At 42.9% G+C, this 14,491-nt stretch overlaps 1 protein-coding gene across 3 annotated transcripts; it reads right to left on the bottom strand.

The window, feature by feature from the left end:
• Positions 1-8,400: 8,400 nt before the first annotated feature.
• On the bottom strand, positions 8,401-13,934 carry LOC109910241 (T-cell immunoglobulin and mucin domain-containing protein 4). Of its 3 annotated transcripts, XM_020509373.2 has the most exons (15): positions 13,747-13,934; positions 13,302-13,640; positions 12,804-12,866; positions 11,964-12,026; positions 10,813-10,851; positions 10,548-10,676; positions 10,267-10,434; positions 10,052-10,122; positions 9,733-9,967; positions 9,538-9,588; positions 9,335-9,412; positions 9,110-9,183; positions 8,922-9,003; positions 8,802-8,832; positions 8,407-8,694 (listed from the first exon to the last, which is right to left on the bottom strand). In XM_020509373.2, exons 1-15 carry the CDS (start codon positions 13,793-13,795, stop codon positions 8,640-8,642), a joined length of 1,527 nt encoding a protein of 508 aa, XP_020364962.1. In that variant the 5' UTR covers positions 13,796-13,934; the 3' UTR covers positions 8,407-8,639. The 3 variants fall into 3 exon arrangements, with proteins under 3 accessions (XP_031653615.1, XP_020364962.1, XP_031653616.1); XM_031797755.1 differs by having other exon boundaries at positions 8,401-8,694; positions 9,733-10,122; positions 13,747-13,882; XM_031797756.1 differs by lacking the exon at positions 11,964-12,026 and having other exon boundaries at positions 13,747-13,884.
• Between the last annotated feature and the right edge of the window lie 557 nt (positions 13,935-14,491).

Genomic DNA, 14,491 nt, shown 5'->3' with positions numbered 1-14,491 from the left:
AAGTGCCTTTTTAGCCCCTTACATCTCCTCATAGGGATGCTATTGTCATCGCCACTGTGTGAGCCTGACACATACCCTTCTCTGTATGTGTGTGTGTGTGTGTGTGTGTGTCATGCACACACTCCTCACTTCTCCAAACATTATGAACACGTCGCTAATATTGAGTTGCACTCCCCCCTTTTCCCCTCAGAACAGACTATATTCGTCGGTCCATGGACTCTACAAGGTGTCAAAAGCTGGCTGGATGTCCTTTGGGTGGTGGACCAATGTCTCAAATTCCTCAAGCCTTAAAAATATTTCTTATAGTATAGTAGCAGGTGTATTTCCCCTATGTGTGTACAATGTGTGTGTGACAGGTGTCAAAGCTCAGTGGCACTATTGTCGTAGTGACAGACAGGTGTCAAAATAGATTTAGTATGTTCCCTTACATTGGAATTAGGTTTAGTAATCTGAATTTGCAGGTAAACAGAGCACACAACCAAGCGAGAAAGGGTTTAGCAGTTTAGCACCCAAGACCAGGCTGACTTCCACAGATCCATCCTTGTCTGAGGTGATGCAAGACTTGAGACACATGTTTTGTTTGTTCAACAATGGATGGCTATCTTTCAGCTTGCTGCCTGCCAACACACGCACATGTGCACACAAACGCATACACTCACACACAAGCATGCATGGGTCATGCAGGCGCACACACATACACACACACACACACACACACACACACACACACACACACACACACACACACACACACACACACACACACACACACACACACACACACACACACACACACACACACGCACACACACGCACACACGCGCGCACACATTTGCTTTATTATCCTTGTGGGTAATACTCGGACAAAACTCGGACAAAACAAGTATAATAAACGATATTGCAAATTTTCCGAATACGATTATGACACATGTATTTTTTGTCATTATCTGGTGATGGAAAAAATATATATTTTCAGCTGCCAGTACTCTTCTCTCACTCAAACAGGGAAGTGCTGTGTGCTCCCTACAACTATTGGCTAGTTCTTCAGTCTGTAAAGAAACGGGTGGGGTATCGGTTTAGCCTACTGCAATGATTGGATTAGAACAAGCACATCTCCGTCTGCTGTCATTTCCTCAGACAGACACACAAGTGGCTGTTTCACTCAGTCACTCGTCTCAGGGCACAAGTCTCCCCTTCTCCAAAAATGATGCATAAATCAGAATCCGTAGCTAGTCATTGTTGTTCAATCTAGTTATTTCCTGTCGACTTTGCTAATGATGTTTTTGTCTGTCTACTTGGCGTTGTTTTGTAGACCTACTTCGTCTGTCCATATACACTGAACAAAATATGAACGCAACATGTAAAGTGTTGGTCCCATGTTTCCTGAGATTAAATAAAAGATCCCAGAAATGTTCCGTACTCGCAAAAATCTTATTTCTCTCAAAGTTTTTGCACACATTTGTTTACATGTACATCCTTATTAGTGAGCATTTCTCTTTTGTCAAGATAATCCATCCACCTGACAGTTAGCGGCATTGTCATGCCCTGGCCTTAGTTATCTTTGTTTTCTTTATTATTTTGGTTAGGTCAGGGTGTGACATGGGGGATTTATGTGTTTTGCCTGGTCTAGGGGTTTTTGTATGTCTATGGGGGTGTTTCCTTTCTAGGTAGTTTGTAGGTCTATGGTTGCCTAGATTGGTTCTCAATTAGAGGCAGCTGTCTATTGTTGTCTCTGATTGGGAACCATATTTAGGCAGCCATATTCTGTGGGTATTTTGTGGGTGATTGTCTTCTGTCTTTGTGTCATTGCACCAGATAGGACTGTTTTGGTTTTCACATTTGTTGTTTTGTATTTTGTAGTGTTCTCGGTTATCGTCTATATTAAAGATGTTGAACACTAACCACGCTGCATTTGGGTCCTTCTCTCCTTCAGCGGAAGAAAACCGTTACAGGCATATCAAGAAGCTTATTAAATGGCTTGATCATTACACAGGTGTACCTTGTGCTCGGACAATAAAAGGCCACACTAAAATGTGCAGTTTTGTCACAAATGTGCAGTTTTGTCACAAACTCATTCTAATTTGCTGGGCCTGGCTCCCTAGTGCGCCCCCGCCCAGTCATGTGAAATCCATAGATTAGGGCCCAATGAATTAATTTCAATTGTCTGATGTCCTTATATGAACTGTAACTCTGTAAATTTGTTGAAATTGTTGCATGTTGTGTTTATATTGTTCAGTATAATAATTCCATTGCTTATTTCTGTCATTACGTCGTGATCCAAGCCCATGCTTCCAAGCCCATGCTTCCAAGCCCATGCTTCTTGCCACTATTATTTATTATGGCCCATGCATGTTTACTGAGGGACAGCGCATTAAAAAATGTAATTACGAATGTAGATAGTTTACTCTGATCATACTCATTTGGTGGTATTAAGTGTCTGGAGAGAAAAGTTTTGCTGCTCTCAAAACAATATATGGGGCAAGCAAATTAGCCTACCTTCATCTAGATCTGTGTCTCGAATAAATACAGGCTGCATTAGTCAACCTTCATCTAGATCTGTGTCTGGAATAAATACAGGCTGCATTAGTCAACCTTCATCTAGATCTGTGTCTGGAATAAATACAGGCTGCATTAGTCGACCTTCATCTAGATCTGTGTCTGGAATAAATACAGGCTGCATTAGTCGACCTTCATCTAGATCTGTGTCTGGCATAAATACAGGCTGCATTAGTCGACCTTCATCTAGATCTGTGTCTGGAATAAATACAGGCTGCATTAGTCGACCTTCATCTAGATCTGTGTCTGGAATAAATACAGGCTGCATTAGTCGACCTTCATCTAGATCTGTGTCTGGAATAAATACAGGCTGCATTAGTCGACCTTCATCTAGATCTGTGTCTGGAATAAATACAGGCTGCATTAGTCGACCTTCCTCTAGATCTGTGTGTGGAATAAATACAGGCTGCATTAGTCGACCTTCATCTAGATCTGTGTCTGGAATAAACACAGGCTGCATTAGTCGACCTTCATCTAGATCAGTGTCTGGAATAAATACAGGCTGCATTAGTCGACCTTCATCTAGATCAGTGTCTGGAATAAATACAGGCTGCATTAGTCGACCTTCATCTAGATCTGTGTCTGGCATAAATACAGGCTGCATTAGTGTATATATTTGCCTATTTCATTGATAACTGAATAAGACTAAGTAAGTAAATAGCCCTAATGTGCATTTTCATCTGTTGGGGTCATTTACTTTTGAACAATGTGTGTGAAGGAGCATAATGACGCAATCTGAGGGATAGCGCAGTAATGCACACTTGATGTATAGGCTTTACCGGCATGTATAGCGCACTTTTGCGTTTTCCGATCACAAGTAAAACCGAATACGAGTAGCCTATCAAGTGTGATAAAATGCATACGATTATAAATATGAGTATGATGAGATTGATTACCATTAAAAATCCTATTTTCCCTAACTTAACCCCAAACCCCTAACCGTAAACCTAACCCTAAGCCTAAGCATAACCCAAAGCATAATTCTAACCCTAACTCTAAACCTAACTCCTAAGCCTAAAATAGCATTTTTCCTTGTGTGGACCAGCGAAATATCCCCACTTGTATGACTTTTTCTTGTTTTACTATCCTTGTGAGTACTTCTGGTCCCCACAAGGATAGTAAAACCAAACACACACACACACACTGCACAGAGGATCATTTGCGGATCATTTTTTCCCTCCCAAAAAAGGTGTCAAGAATATTACAAAAAGAACTCATAATGCAGCACCGTGGGCCAATTTCCTTCTGCATGAGGAGGAGATTGAGAACAGAAGAAGCTGTGTAGCAGCATTACCATCTGAGAGAGAGAGAGAGAGAGAGAGAGAGAGAGAGAGAGAGAGAGAGAGAGAGAGAGAGAGAGAAAGAGAAAGAGAGAGGGGAGAGGGGGAAGGGAGGGATGGATGGATGGATGGATGAAGAGAGAGACAGAAAAGGGAAGTGAGAAAGAGGGTGAGGATGTGGAACAGAGAGGGAGCGAGAGAGAGAGAGAGAGAGAGAGGGAGATAAGCAGGGAGGACCAAAGGACCAAAAGAAATAGAGGAAGAGGGAAGAATGAAGAGAGGAAAATGATGGAGGATGATGGGAATAAAACAATAAAAGACGGAAGAGAGAGAGGTGCATGGGCCTCGTTAATAACACTGACTAATCCTGTAATGAGATTACCACCCCCCTACCCCCCCCCCCTCTCTCTCTGTCCCTCTCTTTCTCTCTCCATCTCTCTATCAAGAAAGCCATACCAGGCAGTTCAGCTGATCGCTTATCCAATCTCCACTTCCTCTCATCTCAAAGCCTTATCCTCCCTGTCAGTCTATACAGGTCTTCCATCCAGACAACCCTTTTCTCAATGCTCCCAACACTGCCTGGAGGGCAGGTGAGGAGAAACACTAAGCAGTGGATGTGATGGTGGGGGAAACACATCTAACCAGATTTACACCAGATGTAATGCTATTTGAATTAGACGAGGCATGTGATAGGAATGGTTTGAGATATGGTTTATAAAAATGCATGTCAGGATTATGTCTGCACAAAGGGAAGTAAGTAGCATGTCGGTATCTCTATTTCTGTCTTCAGTGATTGCCAAAATGATTTTTTAAAAACTATTTGACAAACGACATCAATAAAAACTCGCAACTGTTTCTATGGAAACTTGAGCCTTGAAAAGGTTCAGATTTTCACTGACTATCAGCCAAGTAAAACTATAAAGCTACGAGTTCATACACGCACGCTTGTTCGCTCACTCGCTTGCATGTGTAAGCACGCATGCACACACACACACACACACACACACACACACACACACACACACACACACACACACACACACACACACACACACACACACACACACACACACACACACACACACACACACACACACACACACACACACACACACACACACTTCATGTCCGTATCTCTTTCCCGGATGGTTTATCCACAACACACAGCAGAGCCTATTTTGAGATTTTACCCCCCCAACACGATTCTCACTTAGCCCACTGTAGAAAAGCAGAAGTGTTTTGGGGCTTTTGAAGTGTGAAGTTACCCAAAAGCATGGCCTTCTTTTGAACTGTAACTTGCTGAATTTTCATTAATGCTTGTGTGTGTGTATGTGTGTGTGTGTGTGTGTGCATGTGTGTGTGTGTGTGTGTGTGTGTGTGTGTGTGTGTGTGTGTGTGTATGTGTAGTTGGCTCTCAAAAAAGCACTATTCAATCAAACTTGGAATGCAAGTCCACTGTGTGCTAGACTAGTTTGGTAACAGAACTACAGACGACAGAGTGTCTTCTGTCAATAGTGAAACATTAGTCTGTACATTTCTCCCCCAGTCACGACCGCACGCATAAACAGACACACTGAACACCCAAACCATTTTGCGGTTAAAAGTGGATGAGTTCATATGTTCCCGTGTGAATGCTGCATTCCACGTTTAATTGAATAGAGCTTTTTTCAGAGCAAACACACACACACACACACACACACACACACACACACACACACACACACACACACACACACACACACACACACACACACACACACACACACACACACACACACACACACACATATACTGTACACATACACAACACTCACACATATACTACACACACACACACACACACACACACACACACACACACACACACACACACACACACACACACACACACACACACACACACACACCCTTCGAGATGGCGGTCCGTAGGGGGAGAAGATAGAGGAGAACCACCCCATTTAGTCTAACTTGGCAATGTCTCCATGGTAACTGTTATGTCTGACCTTCAATCATGTGCAAAGCGTTCCATCTGGCTAAGATTGGTTAATCACAACAACACACACACACACACACACACACACACACACACACACACACACACACACACACACACACACACACACACAATTATACACAGAAACATGTTTTGCACTTCTGCGATATAGACAACTAAGTAAAGCCCCTAATGATCAATCCATCAAAGAGCAAGCAAAGCAATTATTATTTTGTTTTTATCCATGTAGTCTATCATTTCCCTTTTTTCTCATCTCAAACAGCATCTAAAAGGTTCATTCCCAATCCATTGAGTGCATTATTCTGAAAAATAGAATTATTCACCGCTCTATCCCACCAGTCTGTCTTATTCCTATCCTGAGTGTATCCATGTATTTCTGCTGTTCATTGGCACAAGTTGTACTGCTACTACAATTTGAAAAGTTAGTATGCCCCTCCTTTGTGTTTAGGGGTCTACCTTATGTTGAATCTATTAAGGTTTCTTTCATCACGGAAAAGCCAGCCCCTTCTCCCCCCAAAACCACCAGTGTTACCCCCTATCCCCCACCCTCCCTACAGCCACCTCCCCTCTTTCTTCTTCTGCCCACGCCCCCCTCATCTTTCACTTTCCTTCCGTTTCTTGCTCTCATCTGCTCCTTCCTCAGGACTTTATAGGGAGCTCCAGAAGGGGCAACATCTGGCTCTCCTCAGGCCCAGGGACATTCACCCGAGCTGGGACAGTCAGACCTGTAGACCAGCCCCCCCCCCCCCATGGATGGAGCTCAGGCTTTGGTGTGTGTGGTACAGTACATAGCTTCCCCTTCCTGAACCATAGAGCCTTGATGTGGCCATACTATTGCCATACTAACTCCATCCCCACCACTACACCCATTATCCACTCCACCCACCTGCATGCAAAAGCTGAGGCCTTGAACTACCAACTACCACTGGATTCTATTAGGTAGGGGAGGGAGGTTGAAGGGGATGGGGTGTGAGACAGTGTTGCGGATGGAGAAAGAGTAGCTCATGCTTGAGTTGTTGTTGAAATAAAGGGCGTTTGTATTGATCTCATCCTTCTGTTTCCTCATCTCTAGTTTGGTTGGGTGCCAGGCAGTGGCCTAGGAGGGCCATGGGGACCAGGCAAGGATAAGTGGGGCCAAGACTCCATCAGCTGGTGGCTCCATGACCGATCAAAGCTCTCTCTAATCAATCTGAATGTGCGTTCAACTGCATCAAAGACACCCCGCCACTCCTCCTTCCCGCCATTCCTCGACCCGTCTTGCCCCCACCATCCCTCGGTTTGTTTATCTACCCTTCATCTGAGTAATCAGTGGGGTTGGGATGGGGGGATGGAAGGAAGGAAGTAGGGCCCCAGGACTGAGGGATCAATGTTGTATGTTTTTATAGGACAGGACAGAGAATGCGAGAGAAAGAGAGAGAGAGAGAGAGAAATAGAGAAAAAGAAAGAGAGAGAACACTACAGAGAGACAGACCGAGGCAGAGATAGATGGAAGTCCTCAGGCAGAGAGGAGGGATGTGGCACCAGTGTGTTTAGGCCATAGTCACAGCGTGGCATGGAGAGTGGAGGGGTATAGCATACTGCTATGGGTAACAAACAAACTCCTGGCACCAGCCGTACAACATGTGCTTCTTTGAATGCCATGGTTCATGCTCTAGCTGGAATACAGGGGTAGGAAGAGGTGAAGAATTTTGAAGACAGGGATTTTCCCCCATGGCCTGGAGTGGCAACCTATAACTTGTTGATTATTTTCATATTCAGAAACTGGTCTACAAGGAGGGCTTGAGTAAAGAAAGTATTTGGATGATGCTTGAGAAGCTTTAGCCTATTATCTGTCACTGAGTACATTCATCTGTCCATCCATCAGTTCATCTTTTCATCCATCCCTCTATCCTAACTCCACTGTGGGCCCTGCATGGGGGGGGGGGCTAAGGGAGTGGGGAGAGGCCTGGGTGGGTATCCCCCTCCGCTCTCCCGTTGTGGGGAACTCCCTCAGTAACAGCTGCTGCCTGGGCCTGGCTCCACAGAGGTAACACATCTCCACATTCAGCACATTAATTAGACCAATTGCGAGATTTACAGGACAGATGGGTGGAAATCCAGCGGGCTACAGCGCCTCAGAGAGTCTCAGAGCCGGCCCCTGGAGAAATGCATGCAGGCTCTGAGAGATAGAGGGCTGAGTGAACACTGGAATGTAATCGAAGTCCCCTCTTATACAACCATGTGTCTCTACCCCCCTGGTGGCTATAGTTAGGACAGACTGGATGTTGTATTGAAGTGTTGCTGTAAATGTGCTGTAGTGTTTCCTAAATTGTTGATAGCAACTGGAACCGTGACATTTTTGATAGCAACTGGACCCATGAAATTGTTGATAGCAACTGGACCCATGAAATTGTTGATAGCAACTGGACCCATGAAATCGCTGATAGCGACTGGACCCATGAAATTGTTGACAGCAACTAGACCCATGAAATTGTTGACAGCGACTGGACCCATGAAATTGTTTATAGTGACTGTATCCGTGCGTGAGCCCATAAAAAAAAGAGTCAGGCGAGCTATAAGCAAGCATTTATTAACATGTGCACACAAACGTCACATCGTGTACATTGCAGTTGATCTCATTGTAAGATAAGTACTCTTTCAATATCAGTTCAGTGGGAGGCCCCGGTCAATTAGTAACACTTCCTATCACTATGGCATAGTTGAAATCATATATATCATCTTACTCTTTATGTTAACCCCACAGTGACCACTGCATGATCTTGATTGGAATTCTAACATCCCAGAGGTCTCTACAGTGCTGGCTCGGAGTCCCCGAAGGACAGAAAGTCGTTGTTCTTCCATAATCTGAATGAGGGAGAGATGAGAAAATGTAATACCGGGGAGGGACGTGTAGAACTATATGTAGATCAAATGACAAAGTGGGATATCGGTATTTATTACTTTAGGCTTACATTTTCCAGTTGCCTTTTTTCAATGTGGTACCTAAAAGAGAGGGGGATAGATTAGGAGAGAATCAAAAATATCTGAAAAGGGATCCATATGATAATCTATAATTCTGTAGGCTTACTCACGCCTAAATTGCCATATGATCGCCATGACAACAAGCAGCCCCAGCACCAGCACTGGCACTAGGATGGCAACAAGATGACCGCTCTGTTCCTCAGTAATAAAAACACAAGTTATTAGTTTGGTACTAATAATATTGTCAACAATGCACATTTTAAGTATCCATGTACAGAATACAGAAATGTGAACACACTTTTTTACTCAATGCTGGGTCAGTCGTAGAGTTACTTAGTGCTCTAGTAGTTGAGAAGTCGTCTACCCTCTGTCCTATATGGTACAGGAAACAAGACAAAGAGATGAGAAGCTGGTCAGTCTGTTGTTAGGGGGAAGTGAATATGTGCTTACTATTTTGAGGAATTGAAGAGTTGTGCTCTGGGTTGTATAATTATGCACCGTGAAAAGCAACACGATAGCCTACCTTGAGTGGGACTGTCAGTGACAAGCAGCCATGTCTCAGTTGAAGATGTTGTTGTCGCAATGGTTGAGGTTGAATGTTCTTGAAAGACATTACATGTTAACATGATCAATAGCACCTAGTGGAAAGGAGCCTATATTCAACTGCAGTTTCATTTTCTCATAGTTAAAATCTCTCCCAATAAATTGTTGGAGTCAGGTTATCACCTGTCTGAAGTGCTGTTGTTGCTTGAGTTGTTGTCATATGCTGCTGATCATCTGACAAAGAAGACATGTATAATAGTAGTTGAATACATGCACATAACCAATTCATGTGTGCATTTTCTTTACTCTAATAACTATGGGGCAAGTCGTAATTCCACTTCACTTCACAAAAGCTAACCATTGAAAACCTCTCCTCACCATTAGTCAGAGTGGAGCAGACAAGCTCCTGTGAAGACGGCCCCAGGCCTGCTCTGTTGATGGTGTGCAGCGTCACACTGTACTTTGTCGCCTCCTGCAGGCTGTTCATGGTGAAGCTCTCTGATCCGTCCATCAGATGCACCACCCTGACAGGAAGCCGTTCTTGGGGACTGTACTCACCGTAGCGGAGCTGGTAGCCCCGGATCAGCCCGTTCTGGAGGGACAACTCAGGGGCCTGCACGGGGAAGAGGGACAAGACAATTGAATCACAAAAAATACAAATACAAATACAAAAAAATTGGTAAAAAGAGTAAGGTACCCTCCATGTGACTCTGATGCTGTGGGAGGAAAGGGCTTCAAGCTTTACATCCTGTGGGGGACCATCAGGGGCTAGAGGGAGGACATCTTTTTCAGATACTTTACAAATGATGACATTTACTTAGCTCGAAGTGACAGAGAGATGACAGAGATAGTGACAGAGGCGGTCAATCTCATTTGAGATTTAGCCCCAGGTTGTTTGATCAGGGGATATACCTGCTTCCTTAGTGGTGATGGTGAGCTCGTTGCTGGGTTTACTCAAGCCCATGTCGTTCTTGGTGAACATGCGGATGTTGTAGGTATAAAAGGGTCGCAGATCGTTGACAGCGGTCTCTCTCTTCCAAGACAGAATATTGCTGCCTCGTACTCCATCTACCCAGGAGTCTGTTTCAGCAAAGAATTACAAAGAGTGAGTAAACATTCAAATTGTACTATTGGTAGCACCCATTCATTCAAGCTATTATGAAGTGCAAGTCTGGTTATTTCTGTTATTTTACCTGATTGGCTCTTGCATTCCAGGTGGAAACCTGTGATGGGGGTGTTTCCATCGATGCCAGCGCTCCACCATACAGAGATGGACCTAGCTGATATTTCTCGGATTGCCACTCTGGGAGGGTCTGGAGGTACTGGAGACAACACAGTTATCCGAGTTATTAAAAAGGGCCATTAAGCAGGATTAATTCCCTTTATTAGATCTTTCTAGATGGTACCTTGTAAAGTGATACAGGATGTAATATAATAGAGTAGGTGATTTGATTTTACCTGACAAACCCATTGTTGTCTGCATTGTTGTGGTTTGCTCTGACAAGTAGATGAGACAGCAGTTATTGGAAGTGTTTCTGATACAGTCGTTAAATAATCCCGCCACACATAAACTGGTTGGACATTGGACATTGTTTCCTAGTTACTTCGACTTATGGTAATGTATCAACATAATCCAATTGCATCAACATGGTATCCAGGCTGTATCACAACCGGCCTTGATTGGGAGTCCCATAGGGTGGCGCACAATTGGCCGGTGTAGGCCGTCATTGTAAATAAGAATTTGTTCTTAACTGACTTGCCTAGTTAAATAAAGATTCAATGTAAAAAAAATATATATATATATTTGCGTAACGATTTTAACAGCGATCAACAGTGCATTCAACCAGTGGTGTAAAGTACTTAAGTAAAAAATACTTGAAAGAGCTGCTTAAGTCTGAGTGTTGGAGCATGCTGCTGGCTATCCTTAATGTTTTTTTCAATTTTCGCCTAAAATGACATTCCCAAATCTAACTGCCTATAGCTCAGGCCCTGAAGCAAGGATATGCATTTTCTTGGTACCATTTGAAAGGAAACACTTTGAAGTGTGTGGAAATGTGAATGGAATGTAGGAGAATATAACACATTAGATCTGGTAAAAGATAATAAAAAGAAAACAACTTTTTTTTATTTTTTTGCACCATCATCTTTGAAATGCAAGAGAAAAGCCATAATGTATTATTCCAGCACAGGTGCAATTTAGATATTGGCCACCAGCAGCAGTGTATGCGCAAAGTTTTAGTCTGATCCAATGAACCATTGCATTTCTGTTCAAACTGTTGTATCAATACTGCCCAAATTGTGCACTCTCCTCAAACAATAGCATGGCATTCTTTCACTGTAATAGCTACTGTAAATTGGACAGTGGAGTTAGATTAACAAGAATTTAAGCTTTCTGCCAATATCAGATATGTTTATGTCCTGGGAAATGTTCTTGTTATTTACAACCTCATGCTAATCGCATTAGCCTACGTTAGCTCAACCGTCCCGCAGGAGACCCATCAATCCTGAAGAAGTTTTAAGGTATCTTTACTTTTACTCAAGTATGAAAATTGGGTACTTTTTCCACCACTGCATTTAACACAAACTAATAGCGATTGTAAACATAGTACCTTTAGGGTAGCCAACTGTTGTGCTCTCTCTAGGGATCCACGGTTCAGGTGTTGTTTCAGGAGCTGAAATAGGTTCAAATGGACTGATTGAATTTGACGTAGAGAAGAGTGGGGGTAAGTTGAGCATTTTTTTTTACATTCAGCATCACCCCGTCAAGGGAAATATATATATAAAATAATAACAAAGATATCATGAAACCTCTTACACAATAAATTCATTTGGTGAAAATGTGTTTTTTTGGACCTATCTTTTTCCATGTGGTTTCTTCAATCACATACTCCATGAAATGATGCCAACTTCCTAAATATTTGGTCACATGATTCATTTTGTGTATGCTTTCCAAGAAACAAGGATAGCTCAGCTTAACCCCCAGTGTCCCCTATAGATAAGTATAGACAATGGTCAAGATTGCATAGATAGCCTTCCCTGCTCTACAGAAAGTTTTCAGTAAACCTTTTAACTAATCTTCATTTGATCTAATGAACCATTGCATTTCTGTTCAAACTGTTGTATGAACACTGCCCAAATTGTGCACTCTCCTCAAACAATATCATGGTATTCTTTCACTGTAATAGCTACTGAAAATTGGACAGTGCAGTTAGATCAACAAGAATTTAAGCTTTCTGACAATATCAGATATGTTTATGTCCTGGGAAATGTTCTTGTTATTTACAACCTCATGCTAATCGCATTAGCCTACGTTAGCTCAACCGTCCCGCAGGAGACCCATCAATCCTGAAGAAGTTTTAAGGTATCTTTACTTTTACTCAAGTATGAACATTGGGTACTTTTCCACCACTGTATTTAACACAAACTAATAGCGATTGTAAACATAGTACCTTTAGGGTAGCCAACTGTTGTGCTCTCTCTAGGGATCCGCGGTTCAGGTGTTGTTTCAGGAGCTGAAATAGGTTAAAATGGAATGATTTTAGCTTTTTTTTTTACATTCAGCATCACTCCGTCAAGGGAAATATATATATAAAATAATAACAAAGATATCATGAAACCTTTAACACAATTAATTAATTTGGTGAAAATTTGTTTTTTGGACTTATCCTTATCCATGTGTTTTTTTCAATCACATACTCCATGAAATGATGACCTCTGCCTAAATATTTGATACATTTTGTGTATGGTTTCCAAGAAACAAGGGGAGCTCAGCTTACCCCCACTAGATAAGTATAGATGATGGTCAAGTTAGTCTTGTTGACATTGCATAGATAACCTTCCCTGCTCTACAGAAAGTTTTCAGCAAACCTTGTAACTAATCTTAATTTGATCTAATGAAATGACTGTCTAAATGACTAAATGGCTTAAACACACAATTGTTCGCTCACCGGGCTTGATGACGAGTGCCAGATGGTGTTTCTGGTCATTGAACCATCCAGGTATATCCACACGGCAGCCATATAACCCAGAATCCTTCACCTGTGCTTGGGTGATGGTCAGAGAGACATCCCCTGCCCTCAGATCACCCTGGAGATTGTACCGGACCGAAGCCCTGTGGGTCACTTTGACTCCCTCCGTCCTGAGGACCTCATTGCCACAGCCGCTGTTGGGGATGTGACCACGACCCCAGCAGACAGAGAGTGTACCATAATGCCGGGCGTCATACTTACATGTTAGGGTCACAACGTCACCGACATAGCCTTGGATGGTTACTGTAGAACCACCGCCTACAACGGAGAAAGAGATGATATCAAAGGAGTCTTACCAAAAATTTGCTTTTTTTCGGTTGGTTTGATTTGACTGTTTATCAGACTACTAAGATGATGATCTCACCAAAGAAAAGGTAGAGCACTAGCCAGCAACAGGAGATGTATGAGTCCATGAGCGTGTCTATACCTTCAACAGGCTCTGCTCAACAATTGAAACGCACAACACATGACTGCACTGTTGTCTCACAATTAAACCCCTACTGCACTGTCACACACACAAGCACACACACACACACCACACCACACACACACACCCACACATACATAAATCAGGTGACCCAGTGTACTTAATCTGCACACATCATCAGTTGTGTTGGTTGCAGCAGGGTCGCGTTCCGGGCCTGTTTCCTTTTCAGTGGTTTTGGTTCCTCGTGAAACACGGTTGACACCACAAAATTGTTTACTCCAATGTTTAGGAGCAAAGACGCTGCATCGACAGATGTCATTTCAAAATTTGAACAGTGGATGTTACTCAAGGACATGCTGCAAGCAAGTTTAGGGTAGGGTTAGGGTTGGGGTATAGTGAAGGTGTAGATCTGAAGGTGTGTTACTGGGGGGAGCCTAGATGCCTAGAAGACACCCCATCCAGACAACTCAATGTACCAAGGTGCTACCCACTGTTTGAGCAAGCCACTTAGCCCCTAACCCGCTTTAGGGGCCTTGCTCTGCAGCAAACGTTGTGCTGCAAATGGATATACATTTTCTATTATATTCTACTGAAGCCCTTGGAGAAATACCGTTTTTTTACAATCACTTTGGCACTAATCTAAGAACCTTGTGGTAATTTTTCAAAACTCTAGACACAAAAC

The sequence above is a fragment of the Oncorhynchus kisutch genome, linkage group LG19 (genome assembly GCF_002021735.2).
Source record: "Oncorhynchus kisutch isolate 150728-3 linkage group LG19, Okis_V2, whole genome shotgun sequence".
NCBI lineage: Eukaryota > Metazoa > Chordata > Actinopteri > Salmoniformes > Salmonidae > Oncorhynchus > Oncorhynchus kisutch.
Note: the sequence above shows the minus strand (reverse complement) of the source record. Positions and strands in the feature narration are given on the sequence as shown.